This window comes from Mustela lutreola, chromosome 9 (genome assembly GCF_030435805.1).
Source record: "Mustela lutreola isolate mMusLut2 chromosome 9, mMusLut2.pri, whole genome shotgun sequence".
NCBI lineage: Eukaryota > Metazoa > Chordata > Mammalia > Carnivora > Mustelidae > Mustela > Mustela lutreola.
In genome coordinates this window covers 57,314,117-57,339,066 of record NC_081298.1, presented here as the reverse complement: position 1 = coordinate 57,339,066, position 24,950 = coordinate 57,314,117, and the positions used below count along the sequence as shown (strand labels likewise).

General features: G+C 36.1%; 1 protein-coding gene across 1 annotated transcript in view; it reads left to right on the top strand.

Annotated features, from left to right (window-relative positions):
* The first annotated feature begins 3,901 nt into the window (after window positions 1-3,901).
* The window catches only part of GCC2 (GRIP and coiled-coil domain containing 2), a 55,356-nt gene continuing 34,307 nt past the window's right edge, over window positions 3,902-24,950 (top strand). Inside the window, exons 1-9 of the mRNA XM_059134298.1 lie at window positions 3,902-4,041; window positions 4,410-4,466; window positions 5,492-5,576; window positions 6,899-6,966; window positions 11,419-11,523; window positions 12,278-14,743; window positions 15,666-15,735; window positions 17,109-17,209; window positions 17,304-17,402. Of these exons, the coding sequence (XP_058990281.1) occupies window positions 4,036-4,041; window positions 4,410-4,466; window positions 5,492-5,576; window positions 6,899-6,966; window positions 11,419-11,523; window positions 12,278-14,743; window positions 15,666-15,735; window positions 17,109-17,209; window positions 17,304-17,402 (3,057 nt within the window). The 5' untranslated portion in view covers window positions 3,902-4,035. The remainder of the gene's footprint in view (window positions 4,042-4,409; window positions 4,467-5,491; window positions 5,577-6,898; window positions 6,967-11,418; window positions 11,524-12,277; window positions 14,744-15,665; window positions 15,736-17,108; window positions 17,210-17,303; window positions 17,403-24,950) is intronic.

Genomic DNA, 24,950 nt, shown 5'->3' with positions numbered 1-24,950 from the left:
TAACTGGGCCTGCACTTCTCTTGCTGCTATTATCATGCTGCCTGGAGCCATCATAACACATCCACCATCACAAAAAAAGGCACTGAGGGAAGGGCTCTGTTTCTGTGGAGGCTCCCTCTGCATTCCAGACCTGTGACTCCTGTCTAAAGTTGGCCTGGCTGTCTCTGGGCCAACAGACACTCAACATCCTTGCCTCACCCCCTCCCATATCTCATATCATTTGAGTGTAGTACAAGTTATTTCTTGATGATGCCTCATCCAGATGACACTTTATCAGGTTATGGTGCTGTTGTTTCAGCCCAATCAGCCAACCACAATCACTCTGTTGTGACCCCCGAGACCACTATGTGTCACATGTTTGGTTTTGTGGACAATTTGCAACTTGACCATAGTACACCATTTATTAAAAAAAAAACTTATTCACAATGGGTTGATGAGGTATTCAATGGATCTTCTGTACTCCCTGCCATCTACAGGCATTTGGTATTCTTTTTTTTTTAAGATTTTATTTATTTATTTGGCAGATATTACAAGTAGGCAGAGAGGCAGGCAGAGAGAGAGAGAGGAGGAAGCAGGCTCCCTGCTGAGCAGAGAGCCTGATGCGGGACTCGATCCCAGGACCCTGAGATCATGACCTGAGCTGAAGGCAGAGGCTTAACCCACTGAGCCACGCAGGCGCCCGGCATTTGGTATTCTTAAGCAATGAAACAGCCTTCATAAACATCGACTTGAAAAGGTTTTTAACCACTTCCTTGGTATCCTGGTCTGCATACCTTACTAAGGCAGATGGTCACTAAAATGTGGCTGTCCCTGGAAAAAAGATCATTTCTTATCTTCCACATCCTAGATAAAGATCAGGATGAAAGCTTGGCAGTTTCTTAAAGAGTTAAGCATATGCTTATCATAGAGCTCAGCAAATATAACTTGTAGATATGTACCCTAGAGAAATAAAAACTTGTGTTTTCACAAAACCTGTACATGAAAGTTTATAGTAAGCCTATACATAATCACCTAAAACTAGAAACCCAAATGTCCTGCAGTTGGTGAATGATAAAAATTGTTATATCCATATAACAAATAAGTATTTATCAAGAAAAGAGAACAAATTATTGCTAAATGAAACAATTTGGGTGAATCTCAAAGGCATTTCGCTGAGAAAAAAAAAAAAAGCATTCTCAAAGGTTTCATTCTGCATGTTTCCACTAACATGCCATTCATGAAACAACAAAACTACAGTAATGAAGAATCAACATGGAGGTTGCCAGTGATTAGGGATGGGAGGAGTGTGTGGCTAAAGTGGAGTAGAATGAAGGAATTTGGAGGGATAGCAAAACTGTTCTCTAGCTTGACTATCCCAGGGATTCATAAGTCTGTACACGTATTAAAATTCGTAGAACTGTGTACCCCCCAAAAAAAGTCAATTTTACTCAATGTTAATTGAAAAAAAATAAAATAAAAAGTGGGGAAGACTATAGTCATCAAAAAAAAATCTCAATTTTTTAAATTCTTTTTTTAAACTGAGATAGAACTCTCATCATATATATTAGTTTCAGGCATGTAATATAATGACTCACTATTTGTATATATTGTGAGATGATCACCATAATAAGTCTCATTAACATCTGTCAACATTAACAAAAACAGTTCTTGTGATAAGAACTTTTAAGACCACTCTTTTAGAAACTTTCAAATATGCAACACGGTATTATTAAATATAGACAACAGGCTGTACATGATCTTCCCATGATATCTTATAACTGGAAGTTTGTACCTTTTGACCACTTTTACCCATTTTACCCACTCCCCACTTCCTGTCTCTGGCAACTACCAGTCTGTTCTCTGTATCTATGAGCTTGCTTGTTTGGGGGGTGAGGCTGATAATATGTCAAAGATATAAAATAATTAACCAAAATGTCAATTTTTAAAAAGACCAAGAAATGTCTGTGGAAACGTTCCAGATTAAAGATGACTAAAGAGATATGACAATTAAATGCAATATGATCCTAGGTAGATCTCATACTGGAAGGGGAAAAATATAGGTAGAATGCTTTATATTAATAAAAAAAATATATCACTGTAGTTGCAGGTCTAAGCATACTCAAGACCTAGAAAAAATTGATTAGTGAACTTAAGTTCCATTCTGCTAACCCTTTCCTATATCAATTAATAGATTCAATTAAGTATTCATAATGTGCGTTTATATACAGGGCAACAGAAAGTCCTCTTTTTCTCCAAAGGCTGCCCCAAATCTCGAACTCTTCTAATTCTACCTGCAAAAGTATCTACTCACTCCTCTTCAATAGTTTGCTGCCATAGAAACATTAAAATGTTTTATGGCTTTTAAGAGTTACTTGCTAGTTTTTTAAAAAGTTGTCTGAGATTATTTTTCTAGTCCCCACGATTATAACATTGTACAACATCCAGATTTATGGATATATTCTCAAGTCAGCTCATCTTAAAGAGATAGTTTGTGTTTTTCTCAAGCTGGCAAACTTTTCCTCCCAAGATATGTATAATGCTATTACAAGGAACAGTAAATCCCAATGCTAACTGGCTCACTTAATAAAGATCAGTTATAGACTCATTCATCATAGATCGATCAGCACTTCAGCTTTATTCTTCTGTGACTGTCTTCGTTCTGCTTTTCTCCTGATAATCCATTTTGTCCTCAGGCTGCCTTCCATCATAAGAGGCAAATGTCTATCAAAAGCAATCAGGGCTATATGTTTCTTCAATCATATTCAAAGAAAGAGAAAACACTATCATTAAACCAAAATATTAAGCAGAAGTCCCAAATGTCACTGACTGTATACCTGACATCATGCACTATCTTTGAATCAATCTCAGCCAAAGACTAGGTACTACACACTACCAAAGAAAAACAGATGTTGGGGAGGACATTATGTTGTCTGCAATAATTTTTTTTTCTCTATTATAGATCTCTCTTTACTTAGTAATGATTAGCCACCACTTATTTCATACATACTGTAGGCTGCCTCTTCATATCCTTACAGCCAGATCAAACTCCAGGGAACTAAGTTGTATATTCCAATTACTTCATTTAAGGAGCTTTGTTGTAAACATTATTGGAAAGTAGGGATGACGGTAAACCATTTCACCAAACAGGAGGGCCAGTCAGGACACAACAGCAGCTCGGGCCACTCAAACAGCAAATGTAATGGTTGTGTCCTCAGAAGTAAGGATTCTTGCTCCCTTCTCCTGTTTGGTGTTTCCCCATCTCTGTCCCAACTCCCTGAGAGAGGCCCTCTCTTTTGCTTCCTACCACACCAGCATGGGTTCCGAGCCCTCTAAGGCAGAGCTCCCCGGGGGACCTCCTCTCAAGAGCCAAGAAATGCCTACTTCAGGAGAAGCTCCATCCTTGGCTTCCTCAGCGTCCTAGGAAGCTCACACGAAACCCTGCCGGACAACATCGGCCTTAAGAAACGCCTCGAAATCAGCGGTCTGTCTGACAGGCACTCTGAGGCTTCCCCTCAACAGCAAGGTATCTGGCCTTTCGGGGGTGCCTACCCCCTGTACTCCCATCATCTTTACTGGATTTTAAGATGAGGAAAACAAGGCCCTGAGGGGTAATTTCCCCAATTCTCATAGCCAATAAATGGAAGTGGCAGGATTCAAATCCATCAGGGATTGTGTCACTCAATACCAGAGTCTGACCCGCCCGGTGACCCCGCGGAAACTTTCTTCTGCGTCGGTTAGTCAGCCGCCGGTAGGCGCCAGGGAAAGCGGAGAGTTCAGCAGCGGGTGACAGCACGCGGGGACCCTCCTCTCGGAGCAGAAGCGGAAGCGGAAGCGTCAGCGGGCTGTAGCTATGGAGACGCGAGGGGTGGGGCCTCCCTGAAGAAGCACGACCTTTAACCTGCGGCCGAGGGTACGTCAGAGGCGGCCGCAGACGGAAGTGCGGAGGCGGCGGCGGGGCTGCCGGGCTGCGGGGCTGCGGGGCTGCGGGGCAGTGGCGCTGCCGGGCTGCGGGGCCGCCGGGCGGCGGGGCCGCGTGGTCACTACGGGCCGGCTGCCATGGAGGTAACGGTGCCGGGGCGGCTAGAGTGGGACGCGGGCCTACCACCTGCCTGCCGGGCCTTCCCGCGCAGCGGTTCGGGACTCAGGGGTGGGCGCAGTGTGAGGGCTTGGCAGCCTCCCCTCCGCGCCCCGCAGCCCGGCTCTGCCTTCGTCTCTCCCTCTTGCCCCAGACTCAGCCCCTCGCGATTATCTGGCTCTTTTACAGCCAGCTTGTATACGATTTCCCACACGACCCCTCTTTTCTAGTTCTTTCTCACGTAGGAGTTTCCTATGCTTGATTCCACGGAAAGGCTTTTACCTATAAAGATTCCAGCGTTCCGTCTGGGATTAGGAGAAGAGTTCTGACGTCTGGGTTTGATTTTGTTTTGCAGGATCCTGTTCAAGATGGGGTGGCTTCACCAGCCACCCCTGGGACCGGGAAGTCTAAGGTGAAAAGAATACAGTACTTTAATAGCTGGCTCACCGAAGGGTGGAGGGGTGATGAATGGAGAACTTTGGCATGGGTAGGGGGGTGGCCTATTTAAAAGAAGTCCTTCTCCAAGGGATCTCAATTTTAATTCACACAGTAACCAATCTGTTGTTTTTTCGTTTTGTTTGTTTGTTTTTGAAGTTCCCTGCTATGGAAAGAGTTGACTTTTTGTTTACTTCCTGCTCCTGGTTAGCACTGCTGAGAGATTCTGCAGTTTTTCAACCATTAAAGCGATCTAATTTATGAGCATTTATATAGTGTAGTGGAAAGAGCAGTGACGTAAGTAGGATTCAAGGGACTCTATTCTGTAGGCTTCTCCAATTAAAAAAAAAAAAAAAAACCTGAATTAGGTCATTTTTATGGTCCCATACATTTAATACTCAATGAGTCTTAACCACTAATGGTTTATTGCTTGCATACTAAGTCTTTGGCACTTACCTGAACACTTAATTACTTCATTTAAGCTCAATGGTAAGCTTAAATGGTCAGTCAGGTACTTATTTATCCAGATTTTACAGATGAGAAAACTGAGCCCAGGGCTTAAGTAATTCCCTGATTTCTTAAAAAGACTTACTACACCCTAATTCTTCTTGTTACTCTAATTATGCTTATGTGTTTTCATGTAGCCAAAGACTGATTTCAGCCTTGAATAGGATAATTTTTACAGCTCCAAGGAACTATAAGTAGAATTAGTCCCAGTCCCCTAATTTTACAATTAAATCAAAACCCAGAACGTGTCTTAACGTAAACAAGAATATATGTACAGAAGAGGGTATGTGTTGGTTTTTTACATTTCATAGTAATTGCTTAACTAATAATTGTTTAGTTGAAGTTGCATTTGCTGCTGCTTCAAAATATGGTTTAACTGACAAAGATTTATTCAGTAGGATGTTTTTAGGAGGGCATTATGTTTATTTTGTGTGTGTATGTGGTATAATAGAAACATGAGTTATAACAAACTGGTAACATCATTACACCTTTCAGCTGGAAACATTGCCCAAGGAAGATCTTATCAAGTTTGCCAAGAAACAGATGATGATAATACAGAAAGCTAAATCCAGATGTACAGGTACTGAGTTGAAAATACTCATCTTCACCACGATCTCATTGAAACACGGTTAAAAATAGTGGGTTTTTAATAGTATATTAGCTTATTTTGTTTACCGGTATATCCAATAAAATCATAATTATAATGAATCTATATTATTTAACATTTTAACCATTTGCCTGTGATTTTTTTTTCCCATTTCACATCTCTAAACTGTAGTTATCTTTGAATTATTAAAATAAAATCAGGGAAGAGGATCTTGAAAAAAATTGTTAAAATTAAGCACATTTTTTTTTTACTTCATTTGGATTGTATATTGATCTGAAAAAGCATTTTTTCCCCTAGAGCAATCAGTTGAAATGTTAGAGAAATAAGGTTGTGAGCCCAAAGAGGCAAAAAGAGTCCTCAAGTAAAGTAATAAAAGATTTCCATTCCTGGAATGTTGAAGTATATTTATTTGCTGAAGTTGATTGATTGCTATTCACCCTTATATTCCAAAAGGATGTAGATATTAGTATCCTTTTTAATATGTGTGGTGAGGACATGAATTTCCAATGATTAACAAATGTTAACTGCCCAGCCTTAAAGCCAAGATTTATTTTCTACTGGAAAAGGTCAAATTGTGTTTAGGGAGGTTGGATCAGCTTGTGTTAAAGAGAGTAATGGATTTAGAAAAGTGTTCTAGGCTCCAGACCTGACATGAGTTAATGAAATAGGTTAGCATTTATGCTTAACAATGAGGTTAGTTATTGCTTTAACATTATACAGTAAGAAGTTATTTACAACTAAAATAATATGTCTGGGATTTGCTTCAGAAGTATCAGGATGGGTAAGAAAAAAGGAAAAGGGAGAAGTAAATATAGGTCGGGATGAAATAAGAATCCATGCAATAATTGCTGAATTAAGGTGTTGGGTGTATTAATCATGAGTTTTTCGTAAGAAAAAGGAAAGTAAAATGTCATACTAGGTAAAGTTAATACTTTCTCAAAATATCTGCCATTTAGAAACAAGATGGGATTGGGAGGGAGACAAACTATAAGTGACTCTTAATCTCACAAAACAAACTGAGGGTTGCTGGGGGGAGGAGGTTTGGGAAAAGGGGGTGGGATTATGGACATTGGGGAGGGTATGTGCTTTGGTGAGTGCTGTGAAGTGTGTAAACGTGGTGATTCACAGACCTGTACCCCTGGGGATAAAAATATATGTTTATAAAAAATTAAAAAAGAAAAAAAAATCTGCCATTTAAATGTATTCTGATTTACAGTATTTTTTAAGAATGTACTTACCACTTCAGATAATAATTTCTTCATTTCTGAACTGGTTTTTTTTAAATAACTATTTAGAACTGGAGAAAGAAATTGAGGAATTGAAATCAAAGCCTGTTGCTGGAGGAACTGATGATATTATTAAGGTAATGCAGCGGTTGCAAATATCGCTTTAATCTTTATGTATTTAGTTAGAGGAAATGTCTAATGACAAACCAGATTTCCTTTAAAGCTGTCAGTCTGCCAGAGCCGTCTGGCTTTCTGTCCCTGTTTTTTTACTCCCTCCCTGCCCTTGGTTAAGTTTTTTACCTCTGGTTGCCTGTCAAAAGAGTTAAATGACCCCTTCGTCCCTTTCTGTTCTAAAATGAGTGTGTGTTCCTCTCGTCTTCATCCCACATACTCTGTAATTAGGGATTTGCCTTAATCACAGCCCTGCTCTTCCCTCCCCCCCTCAGAAGACCCATGCTCAGGAATTTGATGATGATTTTTAGGTTGATAAATACATATAATCTATTACATATAATAGACCTATATCCCTGGATGTGACTACTGACATTTATAGCTGTTTGGGGAAAGAAATATTCACCCATTTTTCTTATCTTCATATTCATATTCAGACCAAATCCCCTTGCCTGGACAACCAGTGGCAGCACTGTTCTTCAGGACTTTTAACTTTAGAGACTCTTCAGTTTTCCTGTTTCCTTTATCCTCTACATGTGTCAGCCACCAGTGACTTCTCGTTCTTTCAGGATAGTGCTGCAATTTATCAGTATGCTTTTTTCATTTCTATGGCTGTATGCTAAATGCCTCATGTTATACTTGACTTTTTTTGATACCTCCTTAACCAGGCTCTCTTTTCTCTGTTAAGTTTTGAGTGCTCTTACCAGATCATAGGGTACTATTTTTATTTTGGTACTCCCTGTCAAAGAAGGTTATCCTTATTTATATGCCCTTAATCCTGACTGACAGCCTCCTCACCCCCAGTTTGGCCTAACCTTCTTTACAGTTTCTTTTACTTCTCAAAGCTCTGCAGTAATTATCTTCCTTCTTTGTATTTATAGTTTGAGTCTTGATACCTGTTCTTTGATTATACATTTATAAATAATCATATTCTTTTACTAATGGCCTGTGAGCAGTGTACAACTGAAGGACTCCCAGAGAGTTACTGTAAGAAAGCTTTAAATCCCGATGCATATTATGCACTTGCTTTGTTCTTTATTTAGCTAAGACAGTATATAAAGCTTGCACAGTGTGCACAAATACCATTTGGATTCACAGTGTACTGATTTACTTAAGTATTACTGAATTCATAGTAGTTTTCTTTGTTTATTTGGTCATTTTGTATTTTCTTAATCAGTGATAGCTAAAGTAAAACTACTTGATATTTACCTAAGAGTGTTGACTCTAGAGCCAGACAACCTGATTCAGATCTTTGGGTCTCTGCTCTGCCATGTACTACCTATATGGCCATAGCTAAGTTTCTTCCCTTTTAGCTCCTTCACCTGTAGACTAGAGAAAATAATAATACCTACTTTTCATAGAGGTGTTGCATTTTGAGTTAATACATACTTAGCACTTAAAATTGCATCTGTCACATAAGTTCTCAATAATTAATTATAGGGGACACCTGGGTGGCTCAGTTCGTTAAGCATCTACCTTTGGCTCAGATCATGATCATAGGGTCCTGGGATCAAGTCCTGCATTGGGCTTCCTGCTCAGTGGGTAGCCAGCTTCTCCAAGAACTCTCTGTGCTTCCCCTGTTTGAGTTCCCCCCACTTTGTACCTACTATCTCTCACTATCTCTCTCTCTCACATAAATAAATCCTTTTAAAAAATAACTTATTGTAATTATGTTACTGGCATATTTTGTTTGTTGGTGTATTTAACACATACACACCAAAAGGGGGGTTTTGTATTTGAATAGAGAACCACGGAGGCTTCTTTCTAATTTAGTATCAGTTAACTCTTAGCCCTTGAAATACTTGTTATACACTTGCATTCCAGAATATCTAAATATCTGCTCTGTATTTTCTTCTTATCCCCAATTGGTGTATTCTCCCTTTCTGTCAAAACTACTGAAGAGGAGATTAGAAAATTTGCCCAAATTAACGAGCTTTACTTTTCAGGTTAATTTCATATTAAAGCATGTTACCCTCACCATTCAAGTTTCAGAAAGTAACTTAGTTAAAATTTATGGGAACAAAACCTTTGGCTTGTAATTCTAATGAGAGAAGTACTTCGGGGAGTGATTGAAAGAGATATATATCAGTTATTCCATTGCTATCTGTAATTTTTCTGTTTTAGAAAAATCCTATACTGTGATGTAATGTATTCTCTACACCTCTGGAAAACTTCTTGCCAAGTTTTATCTCTTCATTAGGAAAAGTACCCTGAAAAAATGTGGCTCTGCATACAGAATTTTCTGTTTTTCATATAATCTTAAAAATTTGTCTTTTAAAAAAAGTTTTAATTATAATTAAAATTTCTGGAAATCATCTTATTTCTGGTAGTGATCTTCTAGTGCATTGGGATACATCTAAATTTTTATTCAAAGCTGAATGTTTGACGTTTATTTTAAAAATAGGAATTATGTCAAATAGGAATCCATGTCAAAATTTGAATTTAAAAATAGGAATTATGTCAAATAGGAATCCATGTCAAAATTTGAAGTAAACTTACATGCTGCTTCCAAAGGCAAGGGGAAGGTGAAAACTGCGTGTTAAGAGAATGGAATTTCTAGTACAGTCATCTTTGTTACTATCTCTTTGCTGGAATCAAATCTATGTTGGCTGTTCTCAGTTAATGGCCTCTCTGTATCTCCTAAATTTAATAAATGTATTTAGGCTTCCCCTGATATTTAGCAATCAGAAGTTTATATTGCAATGCATTATGTAGTGTGAAAAACTAATTTTAAAACTAAAATTGTTTTAACCAAAGTAATATACGCATGTATTTACAAGTAATGCTAATAACTAAAGAGCTTATTGTGATACTAAGTAACTTGTGGGTATTATTTCTGTTTCTAAATAATATGGTTGTACTGCTATTCCTTGATTTATTCGCTTTAGCCATTTAGTTATTAATTTGCCATTACAGCAGATGAAAATTTAGCTATCTTTCATAGCAACTCCTACTTTAGAATGGTCAAAGCAATCAGATAATCTTTCCCATTTTTTTCCTGGACCACCTCCTTCTAGAGCCTTCTGTCTTGCACTAATTTGTTCTTGTCATTCTCTGTGTCTGCCGCAGTGTTCCTGGAACTGGCCTTGTGCCATGATCCTGTGAATTTCTACACTGCTTTCCTGTATTGGCCCCTATTTGCTAGGTGATATGTCATTGGTTAACCTCATCTTTGTAGAGCATGTCCTTCAATCGCATCCTAAGAAGGGATGGAAAATGTTGTCAGCCCATATTTTAAAATAGCTTTAATCTGCCCTTGTCTGAATAATGGCTATAACTTGATAGAAAGCTCTAAATTTTCTGCATGTTTTTTTTTTATTAAAGTTTTTCTTTATTTCATGTAAGTTCAGAGGCAAGCAGATCTAGGGTGATAGTGGACTAACACTTCATATTTTAACATTTATCTAGATTTTAACCTTTAGAATTAACTTTATCTGGATTCATGGTGAATTAGACTTATGATTTTCCTGTTTGTAAAGTCCTTGGATATTTGTATCAAGTTATGCAAATTTTATAGAATAACTTGGAAATCCCTTCTTATTTTGTCTGAACAAGTTCATATGTAATTGGATAATCTGTTCTTCGAAAATTTGATGGAATCCACCTGTAAAACTTCCTTCTGTTTGGTAGACAACTTTTAAACCACTAGTTTGATTTTTAAGTAGTTGTAGTATTAATTGTGCTTTTTAATTTTTTCCTTGAGTTACTGAAGCTGTATTTTTCCACCAACTTTTATTCCTTTCACTTCACTTTTTGTTATTGTTGCCAAATAATTGTTCATAATATTCTAACTATTGTATCTCTGATTTATATGTAGATATGTTTTATTTTTATTTTTATGATTGTGACTTATGTCTTCTCTTGGTCAGTCTTATTAGTTGTTTCATTAGCATTTTTTTTTCAAAGAACTGACTCTTGATTTAGTTTCTGTTTCATTAACTTCTGATCCTGTTTAATTTCTGCAGAGAACAAACCTGTCTCTGAGGAAGACAGGACACGGGTGATTTCTTGCCTATTATTCTAACCACTTCCTGTTGAGATTTTCAACCTATCCCCAATTTTTTAATCCCATACATTATACTTACCTTAACAGTATCTGGGGCCTCCAGTTTCTGAGCATTTAGTTTTCTAGAGTATTTGCCAGCTTCTTATATATGTTTCCTTGTAAAGGTACTGTAAGTTATACTTTTCCTCCTTCTAATTCAGTTCATCCTTCACTTTTCAGTTTTCAAAAAATATGATGAAATTTTCCATACCCTCACCTCTTTTCTCCTTTTCTCTTTGTTCTTTTGTGTAGACCTTTTTAAGTCTTTTATCCTTACATTAGTGTGGTTTGGAAAAAGTGAAGAGAAAATTATGCATGTGGTCAATCCATCATATTTAACCTCAGGCAAACAAATCATCCTGTTCCAAAACAGGCATTGACTGAACGTCTGGATGCCCTTCTTCTGGAAAAAGCAGAGACTGAGCAACAGTGTCTTTGTCTGAAGAAGGAAAATATTAAAATGAAGCAAGAAGTTGAGGTAAGGTGACCATTTGAGGTTAGTTTTTTTAATTTGTTAACTAACATAATCATGAATTTTAGAGCTAAGACCTTAACAAGCATCTGATCTGATGACTTAATAATTTATAAGGAAACAAATTGATAGCTAAAAAAAATAAGATCACCTGGCTACCTAGAAGTGGACCCAACATTGTTGCATTGCTTAATCTTCCTTATTGCTATAATGTCATTCTTTATTAAAAATTAATAAAGATTACTTATTTTGTGAAACAAATACTTAAGTATTTGTTTCAAGTACTTAAGTAACAAGTACTTAAGTAAACAAGTACTTAAGTAAATTGATTCTCACACATACTCTAAATATCATTATCTATTCAGTTCTAAGATACTGGGTCTGGGCTCACTTTCTCCAGAAGTTCCTTATTATTTTATTCAGGAGATACTAATTAGAGTCTTGACTTAATGCAACTTACATAATTATCACTTTTTAAAAGGAAATTAAACTCCGATTTCTTATTTCTTAGTTACTACTTTGTGTTATTTGTTTTTTTAGTCATTACTTTGGATAGCATATTCAGTACTGTTGATATGCAGTATATTGTCATACTTAAGGTAGTCACAGCCTGCACAGACTTCTTGGAATCTCAGTATCATATTTCTCTATGTACATTTTTGCTCACTTCCTTTTTTAATTGGCCTGTGGCTAATATTTTTCCTGAAAGCAGGTGTTTCTTTTGTCTTAAATAATTGTTGTGTGCTTGTGTTTATAATAGGATTCTATAACTAAGATGGAAGATGTACATAAGGAGTTTGAAGAATCGCAAAGAAACTATGTGAAAGAAATTGAAAATCTGAAAAATGAATTAGTGGCAGTACATTCCAAGCATAGTGAAGATAAAGCTAGCTTGCAAAAGGAACTGGAAGAAGCAACCAAAAAACAGTTAGAACTTTATGAACAACTTAAATTTCAGGGTGACTCTGAAGATAATGTTAAAAAACTACAAAAGGCGATTCAGAATATTAGGCCAGCCTTTGAGGAGCAAATTTTATGTCTGCAAAAACAATTAAGAGCTGCCACAAATGAAAAGGAAAAAGAAATTACTCATCTCCAAGAAGTCATTGAGGCTAATTTGCAGCATTACCAAAAAGATATTAATAGTTTGCAAGAAGAGCTTTTGCAGCTGAAGGTTACACATCAAGAGCAGGTTAAAGAATTGATGTGCCAAATTGAAGCATCTGCTAAAGAACATGAAGCGGAAGTAAATAATTTAAACCAGTTAAAGGAGAATTTAGTCAGACAATGTGAGGCAACTGAGAAGGACATTCAAGAGAAATATGAATGTGAATTAGAAAACTTAGAGAATGCGCCAAGTGCAAACCATGAAAATCAGATGTGTCCTTTGGTCTTACAAGAGGATGCTTTTGTAGAACAAGTAGTAAACGAAAAAGTCAAACATTTAGAAAATACTTTAAAGGAACTGGAGTCTCAACATAGTATCTTAAAAGATGAGGTAACTTATATGAATAATCTCAAATTAAAACTTGAAATTGATGCACAACATATAAAGGATGAGTTTTTTCATGAACGGGAAGACTTGGAATTTAAAATTAATGAATTGTTGCTAGCTAAAGAAGAACAGAGCTGTGTAATTGAAAAATTAAAGTCTGAGCTAGAAGATTCAAATAAACAATTTTGCTGTACTATAGAACAACATAACAAAGAAGTACAGAGTCTTAAGGAACAGCATCAAAAAGAAATATTAGAACTAAATGAGACATTTTTGTCAGGCTCAGAAAAAGAAAAATTAACATTAATGTTTGAAATACGGGGTCTTAAGGAGCAGTGTGAAAACCTACAGCAGGAAAAGCAAGAAGCAATTTTAAATTATGAGAGTTTGCGAGAGATTATGGAAATCTTACAAACAGAACTGGGGGAATCCGCCGGGAAAATAAGTCAAGAGTTTGAATCAATGAAGCAACAACAAGCATCTGATGTTAATGAACTTCAGCAGAAGCTCAGAACTGCTTTTAATGAAAAAGATGCTCTTCTTGAAACTGTGAATCGTCTCCAGAGAGAAAATGAAAAGTTATCCCAACAAGAATTAGTACCAGAACTTGAAAGTACCATAAAAAGTCTCCAAGAAAAGAATGAAGTATGTTTAGTTAGTCTCAGTCAGAAAGATAACATGTTACAAGAATTTGAAGCAAAGATAAGTTCTCTTACTGAGGAAAAAAATATTTTTGTAAGTAAAATAAAATCTTCTCATGAAGAGATGGATAATCTCCATAAAAAATATGAAGAGGAAGAAAAATTGATTAAAGAACTTAGGGAAAAAGTGGAGCAAACTAGCCAGTACAACAGTGAACTAGAACAAAAGGTAAATGAATTAACAGGAGCACTAGAAGAAACTTTAAAAGAAAAGGATCAAAATAGCCAAAACCTAGAGAAGCTTAAGATTCAATTAAAAACTATTTCTGAAGACAAAGAAGCACTGTCATCTGAAGTGAAGTCTCTTTATGAAAAAAATGAAAGATTAAGTTCAGAAAAGAATCAGTTAAATAGGGATTTAGAGGCTTTCCTGTCCCAAAAAGATTTTATGCTTAAGGAACACCTTTCTGAATTAGAAAAGAAACTTCAGGTAGTTGTTACAGAACGAGATAATTTAAGTACACTGCTTGAAAATGAGCATGTTCAGAAGTTATCTGTCAAAACTCAGTTGTATGGTTTTCTTAAGCAGATGGAGTCCAAAATTTCTGAAGAAAACAAAGAGCAAGATGTCACGAATGTTCTGCAAGCTATAGGTGAATCCTTAACTAAAATAAATGAGGAAAAACACAACTTGATTTTTCAATATGATAAAAGAGTAGCAGAGTTAGAGAAAAAGATTGAGTGCCTTCAAGAAGAAAACGTGGTTCAGTATGAAGAACTTCGGTCTTTACTAAGAGACCATGAACAAGAGAAAGTTCTCTTAAAGAAAGAGTTAGAAGAAACACTGTCACGTAAGGAGGTCTTGCAGTCAGATCTTCTAGAAATGAAGAATGCTAATGAAAAAACAAGACTTGAAAATCAGAATCTTTTAAGTCAAGTTGAAGAAGCCTCTCAAAAATTATGTAGCAAAGATGAAACCCATGGTGTAAAAGAACAATGTTTTGTAAAGGAACTTGAAAATCTGAGGCTGTCACTAGAACAAAAAGAAGCTGAATTAGAGGATGTGAAAGCAGAGTTGTTGTCATTAAAGGTATTATTATTTCAATTTTATTAATTTAAATAAATTCTTATCTTAATTCTAGTCCTAGATTCTACAAAATATGTACATTGAATTTTTATTTGAAGTTAGAAGTAAATTTTCATCAGTTAAGCTCAAGTGACAATTTTCTGAAAGTACATTACATATTTTCATGTTGTATATCCTTTGTCCACATTGGTCACTTTTTATTTTGATCACTTTAGAATCTTGATCTTGCATAAGATTAAATGATTAAGGGGTTAAATGTCTTGGTCAAAATCATCCATCCAGTCACCATCAAAAACTAGAACATGAAAAGAATTTCATTCTTGTGTGACATACATAATACTTTTTTTTTTTTTTTAAAGATTTTATTTATTTATTTGTTAGATCACAAGTAGGTAGAGAAGCAGACTGGGGGTGGAGGCGTGGGAAGCAGGCTCCCTGCTGAACAGAGAGCCCAATGCGGGACTCGATACCAGAACCCCAAGATCATGAGCCAAGCCAAAGTCAGAGGCTCAACCCACTGAGCCACCCAGGCGCCCTACATAATACTTTAATTCTTAAAGAGCACTGTTGAGCAGGAAACTGGGCTATTGCAGTGTTTAACTTCAGCCAAAATTTTAGATTTTTCTCCAAAAATTTATGAAAGTATGATGAACTATAATCATTTAATCTTTTCCTTATTGCATTATGTGTTTTATATGTGTCAGGTTGTTCATCTTGGCCTTGGATACTACTGGTTTTTTTTTTTATAGTAAATACTGTATGCATGATAAAGTCAGTATTACCTGGTCTATCAAGGTAAGAAAAAGACTTCATCAAATTGCTTTTTATGTGAATTTTCTTTAATGAGAATATTTTCATGCATGACATGATAGTTCATCATGGGGATTGAAGTGATTTTTTTTCTTGTTTTTCCTATAAAATCTAGGATACCTTAGAGAAATCACCTGTGGAAAATAATCAATCTTCTTTAGTAAAAGAGCTGGAAGAGAAAATAGGTAAGTGTGGTTTTGCCTATGACGTTGCAGTGAATTACACACATTCTTCTAGTGTTAGAGTCTATTGAGAAATGTGGTAACCAGTTAATGAGTTGTTAAATCTTAATAACTAGCTGTCTCTTTCTTTCTTTTTTTTTTTTTTTTTTAAGATTTTATTTATTTGAGAGAGAGATCACAAGTAGGCAGAGAGGCAGGCAGAGAGAGAGGGGGAACAGGCTCCCCACTGAGCAGAGAGCCCAATACAGGGCTTGATCCCAGGACCCTGAGATCACGACCTGAGCCGAAGGCAGAGGCTTAACCCACTGAGCCACCCAGGTGCCCCTAGCTGTCTCTTTCTAATGTCCCCATTCTTGCTTCTTTGCCATCTGCTTGCCTTCCCTTCCAAAATCATATCCTATGTAATCCTATGTAATTTCCTATGTAATCCAAAGGACTGATGTGATTCCCTTTATAAATGGTTCTATGATTGTCTTGGGACTTTTCATTGATTTAGCAAATTTTGTTTGAAGGCCAGGCTATGGTAATAGCAGAGTGACTAAGATGCAGACCATGTCTTCAGAGAGTTCAATGCCAGAAGGGGCTGTCATTGCAGTAGTTTGAGGTGTGGACAAGATACAGTGCTGGCACTACAGGAAGGCAGGATTAACTGTGTGTCTTGAGTTAGGAAAAACATCACAAAATAGGCTATACTTTCGTTGTGTCTTGAAGAATGAGATATTTGACAAGAGAAGAGGCAAGAGGGAACAGGCGCACGTATGTTAACATATATAACATCAGGGAGCATACCAAGAAATTCCTGAGGGAGAGGAGTCCCATCACAAAAGCAGTAGAACGTGTGCAGAGCAGTTGGGACTTTCTCCTAACGCATCTTCATCAAACTAACATTATGGGTTAGCTATTTTATTCCCCTTTAGAAATGAAGAAACAAATACTTTTAAGTGTTAAGTAATGTGACCATAATGCTTCAGTTTAGTGCCCAGTTAGTCTGGTGGGGGAGAGGGAGAGGAGGAAGTTGAAGATTTTATGATGAATCCTATTTTTCTTGTGGTGGATGATTGGAGCAAGTAGAGTTAGATGAGATTAGGAACTCAGTTTGAGACATGTTTAAATAACACCCCAAATGGAGATGTCATGTAGATTGCTAAATATGCAGGAAATGAACATTTTTTACATTGTTTGCCTTGCTTAGGTAATGAATAAGCTTTCACTTTAAAAATATTAATATTTTTGCTACTTATTTCAGTACTTTTAATTCCAGATTACAGATTTTATGTTCCTGATTAAAGGTTAATTTCTAAGGCCAAAGTAAGTAAATAATTTGGATTTTTTTCCCGTTAGAGTTCATGTATAATTCTTTCATTTTGTGTTTTTAGGATATCTGGAAAAAGAATCCAAAGAGAAGGAGGAAAAAATAAATAAGATAAAACTGGTTGCTGTGAAGGCAAAGAAAGAACTAGATTCTAGCAAAAAAGAGGTAAGGGGACTTACAAATGCAAGATTCAAGAATCTTACATGTTAGAAAATTTAATTTTTCTCTCCGTAAAAAACTTACCATATATTTAAAATAGGCTCAGACTCTACGGGAAGAGCTAGAATCTGTTCGATCAGAAAAGGATCAGTTGTCTACTTCCATGAGAGATCTCATTCAAGGAGCAGAAAGCTATAAGGTAAAAGTAGTTATTTTAATAGCAAGTTATGTTTGTAACTTCTAAATTAAGGAATATTATTAGAAATGTAAAACTCTTGTCCATAACACAGTCACCTTGTACTTTTCAGTGAATCCTTTTTTTCTGTTGTTTTTGTGTAATGTGGTAGCATCCTAGTATCAAGATTTTAAGTGTCTAAGCTTTAAAGTTCTTTCAAGCTATTATTTTTTAAAACTAAAATTCTGTTTTGGGATTTCCTAATAAAATAAGTAACAAAAAAGATGGCTATTATTACTGTTATTATTTTATATTCTGGCCAAGTGAATAAATTGAAAGCTCAAATAACAGGTTTAAAAGGAAAATGAATGAATTATTTGGAGGTAATAATGCTTGTCAACCTAACATGAGAATCTATTATAAAAATATAAAATGAGACTGTAATGACATCATTAACTGTAAAATAAAAACCATTGCGTTCTTTTATGTATCTATCCAGCAAATATTTGTACAGTCAGGCCAAATACTGAGTTCTAGGGAGATGCAGCCAACCAAATACACTAATTTCCCTCCCACTTAGGACTTAAATTTCAGTGGCAATAATAGACAAGTAGACCAAAATTTAAGAAACTTACTGTGTAGAACAATAAAAGAGGGTGGTAGGGATAAAAGGATAAGTGGGACTAATTGAACAAAGAAAATTCCATAGTAGCCAAAAAATAAAATTTTGGAAGAACGTTAATGAGAAAACTTGGCCTTCATGAAGAAAACTGCAAAACACATATATGGCAACTATTATTATTTGAAATACTAGTTTTCAGGTTGGTTTATATGCTCCAAAACAATTTCACTAAAAATCTAGGATTTTTTTTGATCGGGCAATCTTGATAATTCTAAGTTTCAAATGGAAAATACGCTTATAAGAGTAGTTAATACTTTTTAAAATGAAAAAGGAAAATGGACATCTTGATTTAGCAGATGCTAAAATTTTATTAGGAAACCATAATAAAGTGATACAGGTCTGATATAAAAATAGGACATTAACAGAAGATACAGAGACTTCTATCTGACAACAAATGCTTCTAGGCCAGGCTCCCTTCTAAGCACTTTACTTTTCTTTATCACACTTAATTCTGGAAAGAACCCCAAGAAATATGTTACTAACGTTGCCAGGTTACAAGTGAGAAATCCAAGGCAGAAAGAGATTAAGAGACTCAAATCACAGAGCAAGTAACATAGTAAAGCCAGGATTGGATTCAGGCGGTGTGGTTCCAGATCTGTTCTAATACCAAACTTAGTTGGTATACTAAACTTTGCTACATACTATTCCAGTGAAATTTGAAAACATAGAAGCCAACAAAGAAGGAATTAAATAACTACTTCAGAATAATTGAGTCAGATTTTTACTTCACTCCCACACACCAGAATAAATCCTAGATGGATTTAAAGAATTTTGTCAAATGTGGAAGGGATTTTTAAAAACCTGGTATAAGACACTTAAATCATTTGAGTGCTGGATATGAAATACATTTTCTTTCTTAAAAACTTAAAGCAATTAAAGAAGTTACAAAGAAAAAGATAGACTGCACTATAATAAAATATAAAATTAACATGAAAATATGACAAGAGATTAATATCCTTAATATATAAAGGTATCTAACAAATTCATTTTTTAAAACACTTATTTGAAGTTTAAATATAGGCTTATTTGTCTTTTGTGAGCCATTAGTAGCTTGCTTCTTTCAATTTTAGGAATCCCATAACGTATTTTATTAATTTCCTGCATGGGTAGACCAGGTATGCCAAATTTTTTGTTTAAAATATATATTTCAAAAGACTGAAAAAAGAACAGACTATCAAAGAACTGTGAGACAAGAACTGAAAGTGTAACTGCATTATGAGAATACTCATAGGAGAAGAAAGACATGCCTTTCAACAAACGTAAAAAGTTCTTTGGAAAATGATACAGGTCAGACTCAGAAAAGGCAACACAATATTGAAGAAGAACAAAACAGGAGGATTAATCTGACCTCAAGACTTAGAATAACACTACAGTGATCAAGACAGTGGCTTTGGTGAAAGAATAAATAAATAGATCAGTGGAACAGAATAGAGAACCCAGAAATAGACCCACATAAATATAGTCAACTGTTCTTTGACAGTGGAGCAAAGATAATCTTTTCAACAAATGGTGCTGGAACAACTGGACATGCACATTCAGAACAAATGGAATCTAGATACAGACCTTGTATCCTTCACAAAAATTAACTCAAAGTGAATCACAAACCTAAATGTAAAAACATAAAACTGTGATATGCCTAGAAGATAGAAGAATGAAACCTAGAAATGTGGGTATGGCAGTGATTTTTTAGATAGAACACCAAAGGCATGATCCATGAAAGAATTGATAAGCTATATATACTTCATTTAAATTACAAATTTCTGTTCTGTGAAAGATAATAGAATGAGAAGGCATAGACTGGGAAAAAATACTTGCAAAGGACATATATATGATGAAGGACTGTTACCCCAAAATACACAAAGAACCACTGAAACTCAACAGTAAGAAAACAGAAACCTGATTTTTTTAAATGGACCAAAAACTTCACCAAAAACACACTAAAGATGATAAAGAGATGGCAAATGAGCATATGAATACAAATGAAAACAATGAGATAACCTATAATCTCATATCACACCTATTAGAATGACCAAAATCTTAAACATCAACACCATCAAATGCTGACAAGGACTTGGAGCAATAGGAACTCTCATTTGGGAACTCTGGTGGTGATGCAAAGGAGTAAGTACAGCCATTTGGGGAGTTTTGCAGTTTCTTACAAAACTAAAGCTACTCTTCTTACCATACAATCTAGTAGTAACCATTGATATTTACCCAATGCAGTTGAAAACTTATATCCACACAAAAATCTATACATAGGTGTTTATAGCAGTTATATTTATAATTGCCAAAATTTGGGGAAAACCAAAGTAGTCTTCAGTAGGTGACTAGATAAGCTGTGGTACATTCAAACAGTGGAGTATTATTCAGCACTAAAAAGAAATGAGCTATCAAGCCATGAAAAGGTGTGGAGGAAACTTACATGTATACCACTACTAAGCAAAAGAAGCCAATCTGAAAAGTCTATATAATGTATGATACCAAATATATGACATTCTGGAAAAGGCAAAAGACGGTTGAAAAAAAAATCAGTGGTACCCAGGGGTATGTGGGAGAAATGGATAAATAGGTAGGGGGCGGGGAATGGAAAAAGGAGAAATGGAAATAGGTGGGAAAATCCTCTATAAATTTTTAGCTTATGGCACTGTCTCTATGATAATCTGTAATGGTGGATGTATGTCATTTTTTAAATTTGTCCAAACCTAGAGAATGTATAACACCAAAAGTGAACCCTAATGTAAACTCTGGATATTGGAGGATGACATGTCCTTGAAAGGTCACCAGTTACAATAAACAGACCACCATGGTGAGGCTTATTGCTAATGTCAGAGGCTCTGCATTTGGGGTGGAGGGGTAATGGGAAATCTCTATACTTTCCTCCTAATTTTGGTGTGAAGCTAAAACTCTAAATTTTCTCAGTCTTTGTGTAAATTGAGTAAAAATGAGTTCCATTTGTGATGAAACATCAAGATTTAAGATTAAATCAGCAATGCTGATATGTTTAAGGATGATGATCATTAAAAGCAAAACAAAGCTGGAAACATCACATCTGGACTTCAAGCTATATAACAAACTGTAGTCATCGAGACAGCGTGCTACTGGCACAAAAACAGACACATGGATCAATGGAGAAGAATAGAAAACCCAGAAACAGACCCACAACTAGCTGGTCAACTAATCTTTGAGAAAGCCGAAATGAATACTCAATGGAAAAAGTCTCTTCAACAAATGATTTTGGGAAACCTGGACAACAACTTACAAAAGAATAAAACTGGACCACTTTCTTACACTATACACAAAAATAAGTTCAAAATGAATGGAAAACTTAAATGTGAGACAGGAAACCATCAAAATCCTAGAGGAGAACAAAGGCAGCAACCTCTTTAACCTCAGCCATCTCAGCTTCTTACTAGACATCTTGTTGGGAGCAAGGGAAACAAAAGCAAGAATGAACTATTGGGATTTCATCAAGACAAAAAGCTTCTATGCAGAAAAGGAAGCAACAAAACTAAAAGGCAGCCTATGGAATGGGAGAAGGTATTTGCAAATGACATACCTGGTAAAGGGTTAGTATCCAAAATCTGTAAAGATCTAATCAAATTTAAAAAAAAAAATAAATAATCCAGTTAAGAAATGGGCAAACATTTTTCCAAAGAAGACATCCAGATGACTAGCAGATACTTTTTTTTTTTTAAAGATCTTTATTTATTTGTCAGAGAGAGTGCCCAAAGCACAAGCGGGGGGAGCGGCAGGCTCCCCACTGAGCAGGACCCTAGGATCATGACCTGAGCCGAAGGCAGAGTGAGCCACCCAGGCATTCCTAGCAGATATGTTCTAAAAAGTTGCTTAACATCAGTCATCCTCAGGGAAATACAAATCAAAACCACAATGAGATGCCACCTCACTCTTGTCAGAATAGCTAAAATTAACAAATCAACAGATGTTGGTGAGGATGTGGAGAAAGGGCAACCTCTTAAACTGTTGGTGGAATGCAAACTGATGCAGCTACTCTGGAAAACAGTATGGAGGTTCCTCGAAAAGTTAAAAATAGAACTACCATAATACCCAGCAATTGCCCTACTAGGTATTAACCCAAAGACTACAAAATTAGTGATTCAAAGGGGTGCATGCACCCTGATATTTATAGCAGCATTATCAACAATAGCCAAACTATGAAAGAGCCCAGATGTCCATTGACAGATGAATGGATAAAAACGATGTGGCGTATATATACGATAGAATGTTACTCATCCATCAGAAAGAATGAAGTCTTGCCATTTGCAACGATGTGGGTGGAGCTAGTTTATTGTGCTAAGCACCATAAGTCAGAAAAACGCAAATACCTTATGATGTCACTCATATGTCAAATTTAAGAATCAAAACATGAACAGAGGGGAAAGGGAAAAGACAGGAATGCAAACCATAAGAGACTCTTAAATGTAGAGAAAAAACTGAGGGTGGGTGGGGGACAGGCTAAATGAATGATTAGTATTAAGGAAGGCAGTTGTGATGAGCACTATGTATTATATATAAGTAATGAATCACCAAATTCTACACCTGAAACTGATTTTACCATATGTATTAACTAGTATTTAAATAAAAAATGAAATTTTTGCACTACTGGGTATTTACCCTAAAGATACAAACGTGGTGATCCAAAGGGGCACGTGCACCCGCATGTTTATAGCAGCAATGTCCACAATAGCCAAACTATGGAAAGAACCTAGATGTCCATCAACAGATGAATGGATCAAGAAGATGTGGTATATATACACAATGGAATACTATGCAGCCATCAAAAGAAATGAAATCTTGCCATTTGCGACAACATGGATGGAACTAGAGCGTATCATGCTTAGCGAAACAAGTCAAGCAGAGAAAGACAACTATCATATGATCTCCCTGATATGAGGAAGTGGTGATGCAACATGAGGGCTTAAGTGGGTAGGAGAAGAATCAATGAAACAAGTTGGGATTGGGAGGGAGACAAACCATAAGTGACTCTTAATCTCACAAAACAAACTGAGGGTTGCTGGGGGGAGGGGGGTTGGGAGAAGGAGGGTGGGGTTATGGACATTGGGGAGGGTATGTGCTTTGGTGAGTGCTGTGAAGCGTGTAAACCTGGCAATTCACAGACCTGTACCCCTGGGGATAAAAATATATGTTTATAAAAAATAAAAAATTTAAAAAAATAATATGTAAAAAAAAATGAAATTTTAAAAAAAGAATGATAATCACTTTTTATTAAAAACAGACTTGTAACTGAGCTCCGTTAGGCTCCTTAGGGAGCATCAATATTAGGATGCTAAGTAAATTTGTGGATTACTTACAAATTTGGCCAATTTCTTTTTTCAGTGTTCATACCGCTTACAATAATCATCTTTATTAGTTTTTTTAAAGATCTAACGTGCAACAGTTCTGAAGGGATGATAATTCGTAATTACTTTTTGCTGATTATAGTCAGAATTTCCTGTAGAGAGCCATTATTTACTAGAGACTGCTTTGGTATTCAATTTTTGCAGCCCTTGACAACTGTTAGAACCATAGCAAGTAAAAACAAAGACGACCAGCATAAAGAGCATAAAGAGCTCTGATCTATAGAGTTAAAGGAATCTGCACAAATACAAAACAAGCATGGAATCTTCTCTCTGTGGAAAAGAACACAAATGATTTCTCAGTATGCCAGGATGTAACAGAATCCTCAGACAAATAAACATGGACAAACAAATTTTTAAGCCAGATGCTAGATTCCCAATTCCTGCCTTTGTCACAAGATGAGTAGACCATAAAGTTGAAACCCAGATTCTAACACTCAGCTACCAGTGTGGAGAACAGTTGATTATATATAAATCAGAATTAGAAACAAAATTAGATTTGTCCAAGAATCAGATTTGGCGGGGCGCCTGGGTGGCTCAGTGGGTTAAAGCCTCTGCCTTCGGCTTGGGTTATGATCCCAGGGTTCTGGGATTGAGCCCCACATCAGGCTCTCTGCCGCGGAAAGCCTGCTTCCTCCTCTCCCTGCCTGCCTCTCTGCCTACTTTTGATCTCTGCCTGTCAAATAAATAAATAAAATCTTAAAAAAAAAAAAAAAAAAAAGAATCAGATTTGGCAAGCAGGAACCAGAAAGAGCATATAATTGTCCACACGAGACCTCAGAGGAGACTGGGAGGGGGAGCAAAGGACTCAAGAGGTCCTGGTTTGGATGAAGGCCACTTTTTAGGCTTCCCAAAATAAACTTTCAAAGAAAACTCAGATTTTGTTATTCTGCACACAAATTCATTTATGTGAAGAACAAGTCAGTAGTTCTTCAGGAACAAAAGTGAAAACGGGATTTGTAAGGGAGAAAAGAGAGGAAGGAAAAAAAAATCCCACTTACAGTCTGGAAACAGTGAATCTCATGTACATATTTTGGAGGATAACCTGATTTGCTAGTATGTCATGAAAAGGCCAGTCTGGGCACTTTGTTCTTGAGTAGGGGCAAACCAGAAATATTAAAGAAAATTCTGTTGGTTTTAGAGTTCAGAAAATGTTAAACATTTTGTCACAGAGTTTAAGAGACTGTTTTTATAAAATATCTTCCCATGTTCTTCCATTAGCACTTCTGCCTTTTATTAGGCTGGGCCTGAAACATTTCCCTCATCAGAATTCTTTAGGTAGAAGGCAACCAGGTTAAACTTTCTCTCCTCCTTCTCTAAATGTTGCTCATGTTTCAGAAGTTTATTTTTGTTGATGACTAGAATCTTTAACTTGCAGGTACTATATTGTATAAATGTAAAATCCTTTTGCCCTTTAATAGTTCCCCCATACTAAAAGTCATCCGAATTATACTAATTATATAATGACAGTTAGCTACTCAACCAAATGTTGAATTTAAATATTTTAAGCTTTAT